The sequence below is a fragment of the Mustelus asterias genome, chromosome 17, assembly GCF_964213995.1.
Source record: "Mustelus asterias chromosome 17, sMusAst1.hap1.1, whole genome shotgun sequence".
NCBI classification, from domain to species: Eukaryota; Metazoa; Chordata; class Chondrichthyes; order Carcharhiniformes; family Triakidae; genus Mustelus; species Mustelus asterias.
Window position 1 is genome coordinate 53,673,117 of NC_135817.1, and position 13,887 is coordinate 53,687,003.

General features: G+C 37.8%; 1 protein-coding gene across 3 annotated transcripts in view; it reads left to right on the forward strand.

Moving 5' to 3' along the window:
- man1a2 (mannosidase, alpha, class 1A, member 2) overlaps window positions 1-13,887 on the forward strand; it is a 116,305-nt gene that overhangs the window by 84,399 nt on the left and 18,019 nt on the right. For 2 of the 3 annotated variants that reach the window (XM_078232675.1, XM_078232676.1), the window contains exons 7-8: window positions 3,224-3,347; window positions 4,801-4,894. In XM_078232675.1, coding sequence (XP_078088801.1) covers window positions 3,224-3,347; window positions 4,801-4,894 — 218 coding nt within the window. The remainder of the gene's footprint in view (window positions 1-3,223; window positions 3,348-4,800; window positions 4,895-13,887) is intronic. The other variant, XM_078232673.1, reaches the window with a different exon arrangement.

A 13,887-nucleotide genomic window follows, 5' to 3' on the forward strand; every position in this document is an offset into this window, starting at 1 on the left:
CCATCACTTTCTCAAGGGCAACTATGGATGAATCTCAAATGTTTGCCTTGCCATCAATGTGCACATCCCATGAAAGATTCTCTTTTTTAAAAATCTGGTTTGTGCATTATCCTAAGGTCAGTTGGATATAGCAGCAGTGTGCTAAATTGAGACAGTCCTATTATTTAAAAACTATTATATCACCTAATGCTTTTTAAAAGTTAATGCAACTCATTATTAAAGTGTTCAAATTGTAGACTTGGAATCTGGATTATCTTTCCTTTTGTGTATTTGTTGCCTTTTCTTCAGATCTTAAGTAGTTTAAAAGATAAGTAGTAGAATAGTAAGTTTTTACTGGTAACCCCTTTATAGTTGCACAGATCTTGACTGTCACAGCATTAAACACAAATAAGTTCCACTGTCTTGTGTAAGAGCTCTGCTGTCACATTTATTATTGTAGAAGGGGATGTTCAGTTGATGTAACCAAATCGGGAATGTTCCTGTTGGTTGCCAAGCTTTTGAAAAATTATGACTGTTAAAACTACTGTCTGGCCTTGATGGCAGATATCTTGATTAATCTATGTATGGTATGCACTATGTTCTACTAAATCAGTTGTTTTGTAGACTAAAACAACAGCCAGTCTGCATACAGTCTGGATTCCACAAACAGCAAATGAGATACACGATCAATAAATCTGTTTTGGTGGTTTTGGTTGGCCATATGCTAAGGATGTATCCCACTCTTCTTTGGACAATACGATGGGATTTCTTTACATCCATTGAATAGCCATCCCCAAAGGACGGCATGTCCAACTGCCATTGCACTGTGATGGCATATCAAACCAGATTGTGTTTGAAGTCCTGATCCAGAGTTTGAACCCACAATTGTGAACTGCAAGATTTTATTGAAATTAGTTGTATTTGATTTGTCACTCTGATGAGGCAGTCCTTATAGTAACTATATTTGGGTTAGAATTTGTCCTTTGTGGTTGATCTACTGCCACACTTTATTGCCACTTTGCTTGTGTAAATGCTGTGGTACCCAAGTTATTATTGTCTTGGTCATTATAACTTATGTAGTCTTGTTCAGAATCCCTTTGTGCAAGTACCCAAAACATAGTAGAAACAAAGAAAGATTGATTGTATCCATTGTTTCCATTTCAAAAGTAGAAGCCTGCATTAATAGTCAAATTAGGGTTGCTTCCTAGGCATCTCCTGATTAGGTTCTAATTAAATTTTGTTTCTTGGAGCAATTTAATAATTACATTAGATGAGTATTTCTATCCATATATTACAATGCTCCTGATATAGCACTTTGATACTAACCCTCTACTACTAATTCTTTGCAACTGCCACCACCCACGATGTTCAATTACATTGCTGTTGTTGAATCCCCACCAACATCCTGGGGGTAACCACTGATCATCAGTTGGACAACTACTGTGACTACAAGAGCAGGTCAGAAGCTAGAAGATCTGAAATGAGTAACTCACGTCCTGACTCCCCAAAAGCCTGTTCACCAACAAGTCAGAAATATAATGGAATACTCTCCACTTGCCTAAATGAGTGCAACTCTAACTATTCATGAAATTTGACATCGTTAGTACAAAGCAGTCTGTTTGGCACCCTACCCACTACCTTAAACTTTCACTTCCTTCACCAATGGCACACAGTGGCACCAATGTGTACCATCTGCAAGATGGGCTGATTGAGGGGAGTGTGTAGAGGAGGGCTGATTGAGGGGTGTGTGTGTGTGGAGGAGGGCTGATTGAGGGGTGTGTGTGTGGAGGAGGGCTGATTGAGGGGTATGTGTGGAGGAGGGCTGATTGAGGGGAGTGTGTGTGGAGGAGGGCTGACTGAGGGGAGTGTGTGGAGGTATAGAGGGTCTAATTTGTGTGTGTTGGGGGTTAGGAGAGGTGGAGAAGTGCATGTGCGTAGGGGGAATAGAGAGGGGTTGATTAGTGAGAGTGTCGTGGGGGGGCAGAGGGATTGATTGTCGATGCATTCGTGTTAAATTGGGTCACACTGAAAAATAGTTCGGGAAGCACTGATGTACAGGGTACAGATGAGGTATGAATTTGAGATAACTGCAAGTGTCTTTAAATTTATACTACTAGTGATAGGACAAGCCTTAAAGAACTGTTTATAATGCTCAATTTTTTTCTGGACTCGTGTGCATTAATGCATCAGCTCATATTTTCAACTGAATGAATTTGAAAAGGTGCACCTTTGTGTCTTTTTCCTAATCTTGCATGTTTTATGTTTCAGGTGCATATTTATATCCAGTTCATGCACTGTGGTTAGGCATTCTAACATTCTATAATTCAGAAAATTCCAAAATTTAGAAATAGATTGCTTCCCAAGCTTTCTGAACTGTAGTATACTTTGGCTGGAAGCAAGCTCGACCAAAGCAGAAGCTAGGTTCATGATCAGAGTCAGGATTTCATGTGGACAGTATTGGTCTGTTTGTTTGGCAATATTAAGGTTAAGCCCCGGGTTAGAGGTGGGTTTGTTAAGCTAGGCCTAGAATCAGTGACATGGTATGACTGATGTTCAAACTTAGTGTGGGATCCAAAATGGCTACTGCTAGATGGAGAATAAAGTTAGCAATGAATGGAGATACTATGGAGCAATGACAAATGAAAAGAGATTATTGATATCAAAGACAGAAATTCTGGAGTCCTGTGGCTCTCAACTATATTCAACTACCTATAAAATAAAATTGAACTGAGGATGGGCTGACATTCACATAGATGCAGAAACAAGACTGTTTTGTATTATCACTTTAATAGAATTGAAATTGATGGTAAGATTCTAAATTCCAGTTCAGTACCTTCTAAATACACATGTTTTTTAAAGGTAGGACAGAGGCAATGCTGCAAAATAGTTTTTAAAAAGATGTATAACTGTTTTGCATGGTAGAATGTCAATGACTGATATAATATGTGCTTTTGAGCAAGGAGACTATCTAATGACAACTTCTACGTGGAATTCAACAAAGAAATTGTTAAAAGATTAAAGATAAAGATAATGCCACTTTTGGTCACCAAATATTTGAGAATTTAGGTGTTTTACATTGTAAGATTTTGTTCTCTTTAAAATGGCTATTCATGGTATCCCTGATTAAGTAGTCATTAGATTCTGTTTGCTTGCAGTTTTCAGTGTGCTTAACCATCTGATAACTAGCTATGCTCTTCTGTTTGTGATTATATGTTTGTTCTTGCCTGGGTTCTTGATTTGCCAGTGGTGTTGGACGGAACTGGGGATGGGCATCTGCTGGGAGTAGCATTTTGTCTGAATTTGGGACTCTGCATTTGGAGTTTGTGCATCTGAGCTACCTGACAGGGGACCCCATCTACTACAAAAAAGTAAGTGAGTGCTAGACACAATTATCGTAAGAGTATTACCCTAGTCATAATGCTCTAATTGTAGTATGTGAGAGGCTACTGAACATTAACTACCAACATTTTATGCTTATTGTGGGGGTATTTCAGATAGTTGCATGGCTTCTGCAGAACTGTTTTAGACAGTTCATCTGAGATGTATTAAATTCCTATTCATGAATGAAAAGTGAATAAAACCCTGACTACAACTATAGGTGTGTCCTTCAAACCGGTAAGTTATCAGAGAAAGGGAAATCTGATAGTTACAATTATCTAGTAATCCTATGCTTTAGGATTCACAACCCCAAGCTCATATTACAGTTCATGCTGTAACATTGAAAGCAATAAATCCAGTAATTTTGTTGGCTAATGCCGGAAAATAACAACAAAACAAATTGTCATTAAAAAATCCCAACTGGTTTGTTAATGTGCTTCAGGGTTAGAACCCGCCACATCTATCAAACATGAGTCCTTCATTCAGTCTTAATGTCCTCGGGGCAAATACAGATGGACAATAAATACTGCCTTTCCAGTGCTGCCCACATTTCAATAATAAAAAGGAGGACAAGAAATTCTTACACTCAAGTTTTTAAGTACTGGAAAGTGTTGCTGGGATATATTTGATAGCTTTGTGTATAGAGTACTGAAACAGCAACCCTTCATTAGTGCAGCTTCATAAATATAAATTTATATAATATATAAATTATATAAGATTATTATAATTTTTGTGTACGGAATATTAATTGAGAGATTTTAAAGTGTGTATTTATTATAACTAAAGCTATTCTGAAATAGAATTGGTGTAATAACCTTTCATCTATAATCTTGAAATTAACAAAAATCTTATTCAGGTTTAGAGGAAAGGTTTTTAAACAGGTAAATCTAAATCTGAATCTGTAGTAACATTGCTGTTTTGGTCAGAGGCAATGTAGTTCATCCGAGGCACATGTGGAATGCTATTTGAACATTCCAATGTTGTGTTTGATGAGATTTTGTAGTTCTCAGCCACCAGACCGCCTATTAATTCAAAGTGAGCACGCAACATGCATATGAATGCAAAGCATTGGTGTTGATAATGGGGAAGTTATTTCACAATCTTACCTCAGGAGAAAGGTAGTACATGTAGAATGGATCTGGTATTCTAGTAATCACAGTTTCTCGGTCAGATATTTTGGGGGTTCAGGTCTGAGGGCTGCTTGATATTTGAATCAACTTGTCTTAATTCCACATTGCAGGCATATCTGTATTTGTGACAGTAACAGTAGTATTAGTGCAAAGTTGGATCACCTGCATTCTTGAAAGATGCATGAAATGGAGGGCAATGAGAAAGATAATTGTTAAACTTGTGGAAATAATGTGGTAGTAAAAGAACATTGATATTGTAAATTATTGTAAATAGTACCACGATTGACAAAATACATTTTGAAACTAATTGCAGGTGTTGCACATTCGCAAGTTGTTGCAGAAAATGGATAGACCTAATGGCCTCTACCCCAACTACCTTAATCCAAGGACAGGGCGTTGGGGCCAACGTGAGTATTATTTTGTACTTAGAAAATAGTTGTTCACAGGACTCAGACTCCGATCTTGGATTGTGCTAATTGGGCAAAGTGCTTTTGAAATACAATGCATTTAAATTTTAAAAATTCTGTCCAATAAGCTTGTTACTTGGTACGCCATGGGGCTAATTTTGAAAACTGCTCTGAGCATTGAACTCTAGTTACACAATTCAGACATGGTAAAATCAGAGCTACAGCTCTATTTCCACCACCAGATTTAAACCTTTCGGGCTATGTGATGAAGGCAAAGCCTTTTAAAATTGCACTTATTTATTTAATGCTAAAACTAGCTCTAATTTCCCAAAATGAAATTGTATGTGTGTTTTTTGGGTTCTGTGTTTAACCATTTGAGTCCTCTATCAGCCAGATAGTTAACAATACTTCATCCCCTTTGCTCTTTTGACTTCACTTTTTTTAATGACACTGCAATGGATGGCCCTTCAAAAAGCTGAACCTATAAAGTACTGACAATGACTTTTATTTTTCTCCTCCTTGTAAAAAGTGCTTGAAATAATTGGGGTGGGATTTGACTGAGCCAGCAGCCCATTTCACATCCTTCGTGATTTAAAAAAAAATTTCCATTGAGTTCATTAGAAATAAAAATTGGGAAGGATGCAAAATAGGTAAGTCAATTACTATTAGTTAAAATACAATCAATTCAGTTTCATTGTCTATAGTTTACTCCAGATACTTTATTGGGCAAATTGTTAATTGGCTGACAAAATTTAAAATATAGAAAATTTACAACACAGAGGCCATTCAGTTCATTGAGCCTGTGCATCCAATGAAGAGCTGCCAGCCTAATCCAATCTTCTCCCACTTGGTCTGTAGCCCAAGCTACAGCTCCTCGGTTAGATATTCAAGTACTTTTTAAATGTGGTGACAATTTCTGCTCCTGCTACTCTTTCAGGTAGTGACTTCCAGGTTTCTACTACCCTCTGGGTGAAGAACTGCTTCCTCATTTCCCCTGTAATTTATCTATCCGTTACTTTAGATAAATGCCCACTAGTTTTTGACCCCACTGCTAAGGTAAATAGGTCATTCCTGTTTGCTGCAGGCCCCTCAATTAAGTGACTCCTTAGAATTCTCTGTTCCAAAGAAAACAACCTTAACCGATCTAATCTTTCCTCAGCTAAAATTTTCCAGTCTTGGCAACATCCCCTTAAATCTACTCTTTAGCCTCTCCAGTGCAGTCACATCTTTCTGTAATGTGTTGACTGGAATTGTACAAAGTATTCAAGTTGTGGCCTAATTGGTGTTGTATATATTTCTTGCATAATCTCCCTGTTCTTTCTATATCCTATGCCATGATTACTAAAGGAAAAGGACACAACATGTGTTCTTAACCACCTATTGACTTATCCTACCTTTGGCGCACACGCCAAGATCCCTTTATTCCTCCACACTCCTTTGCATCCGTCCATTTATTATGTATTCCTTTGTTTCTTGTACCTCCCAAATGTGTTACTCCTACGTCTCTGGATTGAATTTCATTTCTATGCCCAACTGACCAAACCATCTATAGCTTCCATCAGTCTAAAGCTGTCCTCACTGTCAACCAAGTGGCCAATTTTTGTATAAACTGCAGTCTTCTTACCTTGTACATTTGAGACTAAATCATTAATATGAACTACGTACAATAAGCGAGGGACTGAATACTGATAACAGTCTTCCAGTCACAAAAGCACCCATTGTTTCCCGCCACTAAGCAAATTTTGGATTCAATTTGCCACTCTTACCTGAATTCCAGATGCTTTTACTTTTTTAATCAGCCTGCCACATGGAACCTTCTCAAAGTCTGGCTAAAATCTATACAGACCACATCCACTGCATTGGCCTGCTTGTTATTGTCCTAAACCAGAGGACCAGGTTAATGCTTGGATTCAAATCCTACCACAGCAGCTGGTGGAATTTAAATTAAGTTAATAAAAAAAACCTGAATTGAAAGCTAGTTCGCAGTAATGATGATCATCAGTCGTTGTAAAAAATGATCTGATTCACTAATGTCCTTTAGAGAAGGACATTTTCCAAACCTTCGAATTTCTTTCCATCCCTTCCATTGTCTGGTATTTGTAACTCCAGATCGACAACACTGTTGACTCTTAACTGCCTGCTGAAATGGCCTAGCAAGATATTCAGTTCAAGAGCAATTATGGATGGGCAACAAATGTTGGCCTGGCCAGCGATATGTACGTGCTGTGAAATAATTTTTGTTTTAAAAGTACGGCATTGGCAACTCTCTGGCACCATTCAAGTAAGAGTTTTAACAACACCAGGTTAAAGTCTAACAGGTTTATTTGGTAGCAAATAGTATTTGCTACCAAATAAACCTGTTGGACTTTAACCTGGTGTTGTTAAAACTCTTACTGTGTTTACCCCAGTCCAACGCCGGCATCTCCACATCATGACTACCATTCATGTAGCCAGGGTGGATTTGAAATATGATGGTCAGAAACTCAACAATTTCCTCTGTTTTCTTTGATTAACTTGGGATATATTTCATCCCTGCCCAACGAATTATCTACTTTCAAAGACACCAAATCATTTAATTGTTCATCTCCTTAGACCCTCTGTTTCCTTATTCATCCTCTTGCTCTTTATGTACCTATCTTCGTATTTTACTTGTTGGTATTTTTTCATGTCTTCGCTTTGCTGTCTAAATTTCCCTTTTAATTTCACCTCCAGGCTTTCTGCAGCATTCAGCTCTCAGTGCTGACATGAGCTTCAATTTTTCCTCATTTTATCCCTTGTCATCCAGTTGTCTCGAGATTTGATTGTCTTGTCTTTTTTTTATGGGGCATGTTATCCTGAATCCCTTGAATCTCTTGAATGCTTCTCGTTTCTTTGACCCCAATTTATCTTCAAGAAGTTGTTTCTAGCTCACGCCTGCTAAATCACTACTCAGCCTAGTGAAATAGGCTTTCCCCCAGTTTAGAACCTTTGTCCTTTTCCATAACTATGCTAAATTTCTGAATTATGATAGCTATCATAAAAGTGCTCTCCCACTGATGCTCATTCCATGAGCCCAGCTTGATTCTCTAAAATTAAACCCCAAATTACTGCCCCCCTCCTGTTGGGCTTGCCACTTTCCCTTGAATGCAATGTAGGAATTCTGTGTTCTCTGTACCTTTTGCACTGATAGTATCCTAATTAATGCTTGAATAGTTGAAATTCCCCACTATTCCTGCCATATTCTTTTTGTATTTCTCTGAAATAGGCCTATAAATTTATTCTTTTCAATTTTTTCAAATTTGTTCTTTCAATTTGGATTATTTGGTGGCATATTTTATACTCACAACGATGTAATCCCTTGGTTCAATCCTCATTTAAATATACCTCGCACAGAATCCCTGCAGTGCAGAACAAGGCCATTCAGCCGATTGAGTCTGCATTGACTTTCCAAAAGAGCATCTTACCCAGATCTAACCCCCTGTCCTATCACCATAACCCCAAACATTTACCATAGCTAATCTAGCTAACCTATACATCTTTGGACACTAAGGGGTAATTTAGCATGGCCAAACCACCTAACCTGCACATCTTTGGACTATGCAAGGAAACCGGAGCACCCGGAGGAAACCCACACAGACATGGGGAGAACTTGCGAACTCCACAGACAGTTATCCAAGGCCAGAATCAAACCCAGGCTCCTGGAATTGTTAGGCAGCAGTGTTAGCCACCATACCACCCGCATATTGTCCTGTCTCATGTTGTAATTGTAATTACAACTAATATTGCCGCTTCGTCTTTTTTTAATCCTCATCTTATCTGAAAGCCCTATAACTAAGAACACTAGGCTGCCATTCCAATTCCTCTCTGAGCCATGTATTAAGCCATCAGTTTAAAAAAGATCATCGTTTCACATGCCAATCTGTGGTATTAGCTCACTTGCTTGATTCACTATAGACCTTGCATTTGTCTACTGCATATACAATTAAGCACAACCACACTTCTTCTTGTCTGTTTTCCCATCTTTGTTTGACCTGCCTGTCTAAGTCTCTAATTTTCAGTCTTCCATTTCTAACTCTGCATTTCTCCTTTCTGAATCTATGCTTAGTTTCCATCCCCTTACCTGGCTAGTTTAAACTTTCCTCATTAGCACTGACAAACTTGCTTGCAATTAGATCCTGTGCGACCAACAAAACATTCAACCTCATGGGATGAACAGCAATGACATCAGATTTTTAAAAATTCTTTTGATTGGATGTGGACATCACTGACAAAGCTGGCATTTATTGCTCATCCCTAATTGCCCTTGAACTGAGTGGCTTCCAAGGGCCATTTCAGAGTGCAATAATAGTCACCCACATTGCTGTGGGTCTGGAGTCAGATGTAGGCCAGACCACATAAAGATGGCAGATTTCCTTCCCTAAACGACTTTGGTGAACCTGATGGGTTTTTACAACAATCAATTATAGTTTCAGGGACTGGCTATGAATTGAAGGTTTTATTAATTGAATTTAAATTCCACCACCTGCTGTGATGGGATTTGAATCCATGTCCCCAGGACGTTAGTCTGGGCCTCGGGATAGCTAGCTCAGTGACATTGCCATTACACCAACATCTTCCTTATTGTTGCTCAATCTCCAAATCCTGAGTCTGTTCCAGCTGATGACACTTCCTGCACCTGTGTTTGTCAAGTACACAGGATGTATTCTGGGATTCCCATGTGGCACAGGATACACATTCCATGGGTATGTGGTACCCTGCCACAACTTTCATTTATTATGTTAGCTCGCTTAATGCGTATAATCAAAATGCTGTAATTAATATACTTGATGTTTTATTTACAAATCAGCTACCTGTGTCCGCCAGATACAATTGAGTTATCTATCTGATAAACTTCAAACTATTTTAGCACTGGAGGGTAATTTAGGCAAAACCCCCCCCAACTCCAGAGAGACGAAAACAAAGCTGTGATGCTCACCAGCCAATCAATTCATGACCTTTTATCCCACTTGTTCAGAATTTTTTTGTATTTTCAGAAAGCAAAACAAATGTGGTTGATGTTCTGAACCCAAAATTAACTTTGGTAATTAATTTTGGTGACGACTCATTTTGTGTATTGGTGGTTAATTGAATACTTTTCCAATTCTTTATGTTCGTGTTCAGTGCTTTTAAAATAAATCTTTCATGGGATGTGAGTATCACTGGCTATAAGAGGAATTTTTTGAGGTATTCCTCCTGAGGTGCTATGTATTTGTTGGACCTCACTCAACCTATGCATAGACTGCGAAAGACAGTTTATAGTTAAAGAATGAAAAGGAATTTATTTGCTAATGCATGTATCAGGAGAGAGACACAGTCAATGAGGGTTGACTGTCCTCTCTGAACTAATATTGCAAGGTAAGATTATTATATTATTCTGAACATTTCAATATCCTGCCTTGTTTTGTCAATCAGACTGGAGGGCCCAATCACAATATTCAACATTATTACCTTAGCCAATAATGTTTCACCTGTCAACAGGAATAGGATATTATTAGCTTATTGCCCATGTAGGTACCTTCCCCTTTACCTAGGAAACCTACCCCACGTCATTGCTAGTAACCAAGGCCATAGCCAACACCTGCAAATCTTAATTGGTGAAAGGAGTCACTCTTTCGCTAGAACCGGGGCCTGCTTATCAGCTTGAGAGACTGCTCTAGCCTTGCTACCCATGAACGAATTTACTCCCTTAAATAGCAGGCCCAGAATTTAAACTTGTTTTCGTGTATCCAAAAACAGATAACAGAAGCTGCCTTTCTATGCTCCATTGTATTAAAAGAATTTGGCCTGTCTACCATTGTTTCCCATCATGCTGTGTTCAGAACAAAGTTGGCCAAAGCGCACAATACATATATTTTGAAAATACAGTTTAAGCTTATAATACTTGGTTAATTTGTGGCTGTACAGTTTATAATATCTTTGCAGTTTATAATACCTTTGCATATTTTGTTCCAGGCACATTGTGAATTCTCACTATATATAAGGCACTTTATAATTACCTCAACCTAGTCTACATATTATAGTACAACTAAAATGAAGGACCTCATACTAAGAATTATTTTCTACCTCCCCATCACTGGCAAAGCCAGCATTTATTGTCCATCCCAAATTACTCTTTAGAAGATGATGGTGAGCTGTCTGCTTGAACCACTGCAGTCTATCTGATGTAGGTACACAGTCACAAATCAGATATTATTTTGTTCTGAAACCAGCTTTCTCCTCTATTCCTTAATAACATGTATTAAATTAAAACATCTTGGACAGAACATAACTACATTAACTTAAGATTTCTCTGTGCCATCTATTAATTTCACTTCTCCATGACTCCTGATATATGTAGGATCATAAGCAGTTTTCATTTATCTTGACTATTAAAAGCTGTTTTGTAATTGAACAGGTTTCTTTGAACCTAGTCTATTGAATAAAGTCTTTTGAAGCTTCAGAAGTCCTTCCAAAAACAGAAGTTTATACAGCGAGTATAAAATGTGAGCCACATGTGCTGGTGCAGAAGGATGCTGTTCGTCAGTTCTCATGGACGGTCTGCTCTGAGGGAGTCTTCAACTTCCTACACTAAGTGAACAACGGATGCTGTAGATCTGGGCATAGGAGACAACTCCATTTTGTCAGCACCCTGAGGCTTCTTTAGGCCTGTATTCAGGGTATAAGTTGAGCCCCCATTTTTGTGTTAATAATTGCACGTTTAGGGATATAACCATGAGGAGTTGGCCTCAACATTTCAACTCGGAGATGCATATTTAGGTTTATACATGCTTTATAAGTCTGTGCATGGGATCAAGCAAGCAATATGTGCTGTGTTGCCAAGATGATATGTAGGAAAATGAATTACAACATGGTTGTAATTCAACTGTTCCTCAATTTCGTAGCACCAGCTTGAACTCCATGGACTTAAAATATTGAGTTCCAAAATAAAATTTACTCTATTGATAAAATTGAGAGATAATGAATTAGAATAAAAATTAAACCAACATTCCAAGTTTATATTGGCTAGTCAAGCTATTGGTTTGTTTTTTTCAACTCTTTATAAAATCTTCAAGTGAAAGGACAAGGTATTAAGTGGCCTAACCGATATTCCTTAAAGGAAATGGTTTTATTCATTCTTGGAATATGAACATCACTAGCAAAGCCAGCGTTTATTGTTCGTCCCTATTTGCCTTTAAGAAATGCTGGAGGCTGCTCAAAAACAGCATTAAAAAATTGTTTTTGCAGGTTCAGGAGGAGCACAGCTGCTTTCCTGGGCGCTCAAAAAAAAAGTTTAAGGCACTGCCAACTAGTTTGTATGAAAGTGGGATAGATTTTTCTCTTCCATTTGTGCAGAAACAATTGGCTCCATGCAGTTCAGTTGAGGATAATTGGACAGGGAGAATCCGAGGCCTGGCATGAAATCTCTGCATTTTTTCTTCTTGTTGATTTATATTGACAGAAAATTGGATTTGTGTTCTATTCTGTTCAACTTTGTTTTAAACAATCTCCTGGGGCAATGCAATATGAAGAAAATCTGCCCAAGTCCATTGTGCTTTAAATTTTTGGCTTGTCATCCATGGTGGGTATGCAACAAGCCCAATGCAATGTAGTCTACCCAAGCCAAATTTGAGATTTCACTGCAATCGTCTTTCTGTTGCCATCATTACTAAATTACTTTTGCTAAAGTTATATGTATTTAAGTCTAATAGAATGCATGTATATGATTCATTTGAAATATGAGTAATCAGTAAAATAATAGTTGCTTTAACTAAATCAATGTAGTGACATCCTAAATGGCCCAGTGGAATCCTTTGTTACTACTTTTGCGATAGATGTCACTGTGTTATAATTCTAAGGCGTTGCAGCAAATAATTTACTTTGGTGATACAGATGGTTGAGCATCTATCTTCCAACTATAATGTTAAGCAGGACTGTCATTGTTCCAGCAGTATGCATCAAGTAAGGACTTCTCAAGTTTCAACCTCCTCTTAATAAGGTGATAGTGAGGAGAAAAATAGAAGATGGAGGGAATACATATGGTTGCTTGAATGTTGCTTTAAAAAAAAATGTCTTTTCTTTTACTTTATCGATCTATTCAACTCAGAAAGTTCCATTGGACCTTTATTATGTAAGTTTCTAAAGTCAATTTTAATTGCTGCATTGCACCCAGTCAGCTAGTTACATCTTCTAAATGCTTCTAGTATCTGCCTTGGATAGATTTAGCATATTCATTAAGATTCAATTTCATTGTCCTCTTAGAAGAGCATTGCTGATGGTGAAACATCAGTTGTATTCTAAAGAAGTTCATCTGCTGATTTATATTATCAGAGAATGTTTGTCTATACATGTATGTGTGTGATATATATATATATATATATATATATGAACTAAATTAAGCAGTACCAAGACTGCACAAATCAATTATCAAAGATGCTGTGATCGCAGTGCAGTAAACCTCTGTCTTCTTGGACCCACCCACAACATTCAGCATATCACTCTTCTTTTCCATTTTGTGGTGTATCTCGGTGACATTGCCCTTAACTCAGAAGATGCATTGGTTCTGGAACTGTGTTCGGACTTGTATATAGGTAGAATATGTAAGCCCAAGCGATCATTGAATTTATAACCATGCAGGTCCAAAGGAACACCAGACAGACCTGAAATATTTGCCCTTGTGATCCTTTTAATGTGCATACATTTCTTTTGAAAAAGTGAAGCACACAGAATGTTTGGTGCCATAATGAGTGAACAGGTTTAAGATACCTTGTGGCATCTGCATCACCGCCTGAAGCTATTTTAATTTGACAATCAGAAATTACATTTTATTCTGCCTTTGTACTGGATAAACTGCAACACAGATGCTGAAATTCTGAAATAAAAACAAAAAATACTAGAAGTACTCGACGTGCCCAGTGGCACCATTGGAGAGAGAAATCCTTAGCGTTTCTGGTCAATAACCTGTTTGTTTATCTCTCTACAGATGCTGCCTAACCTGC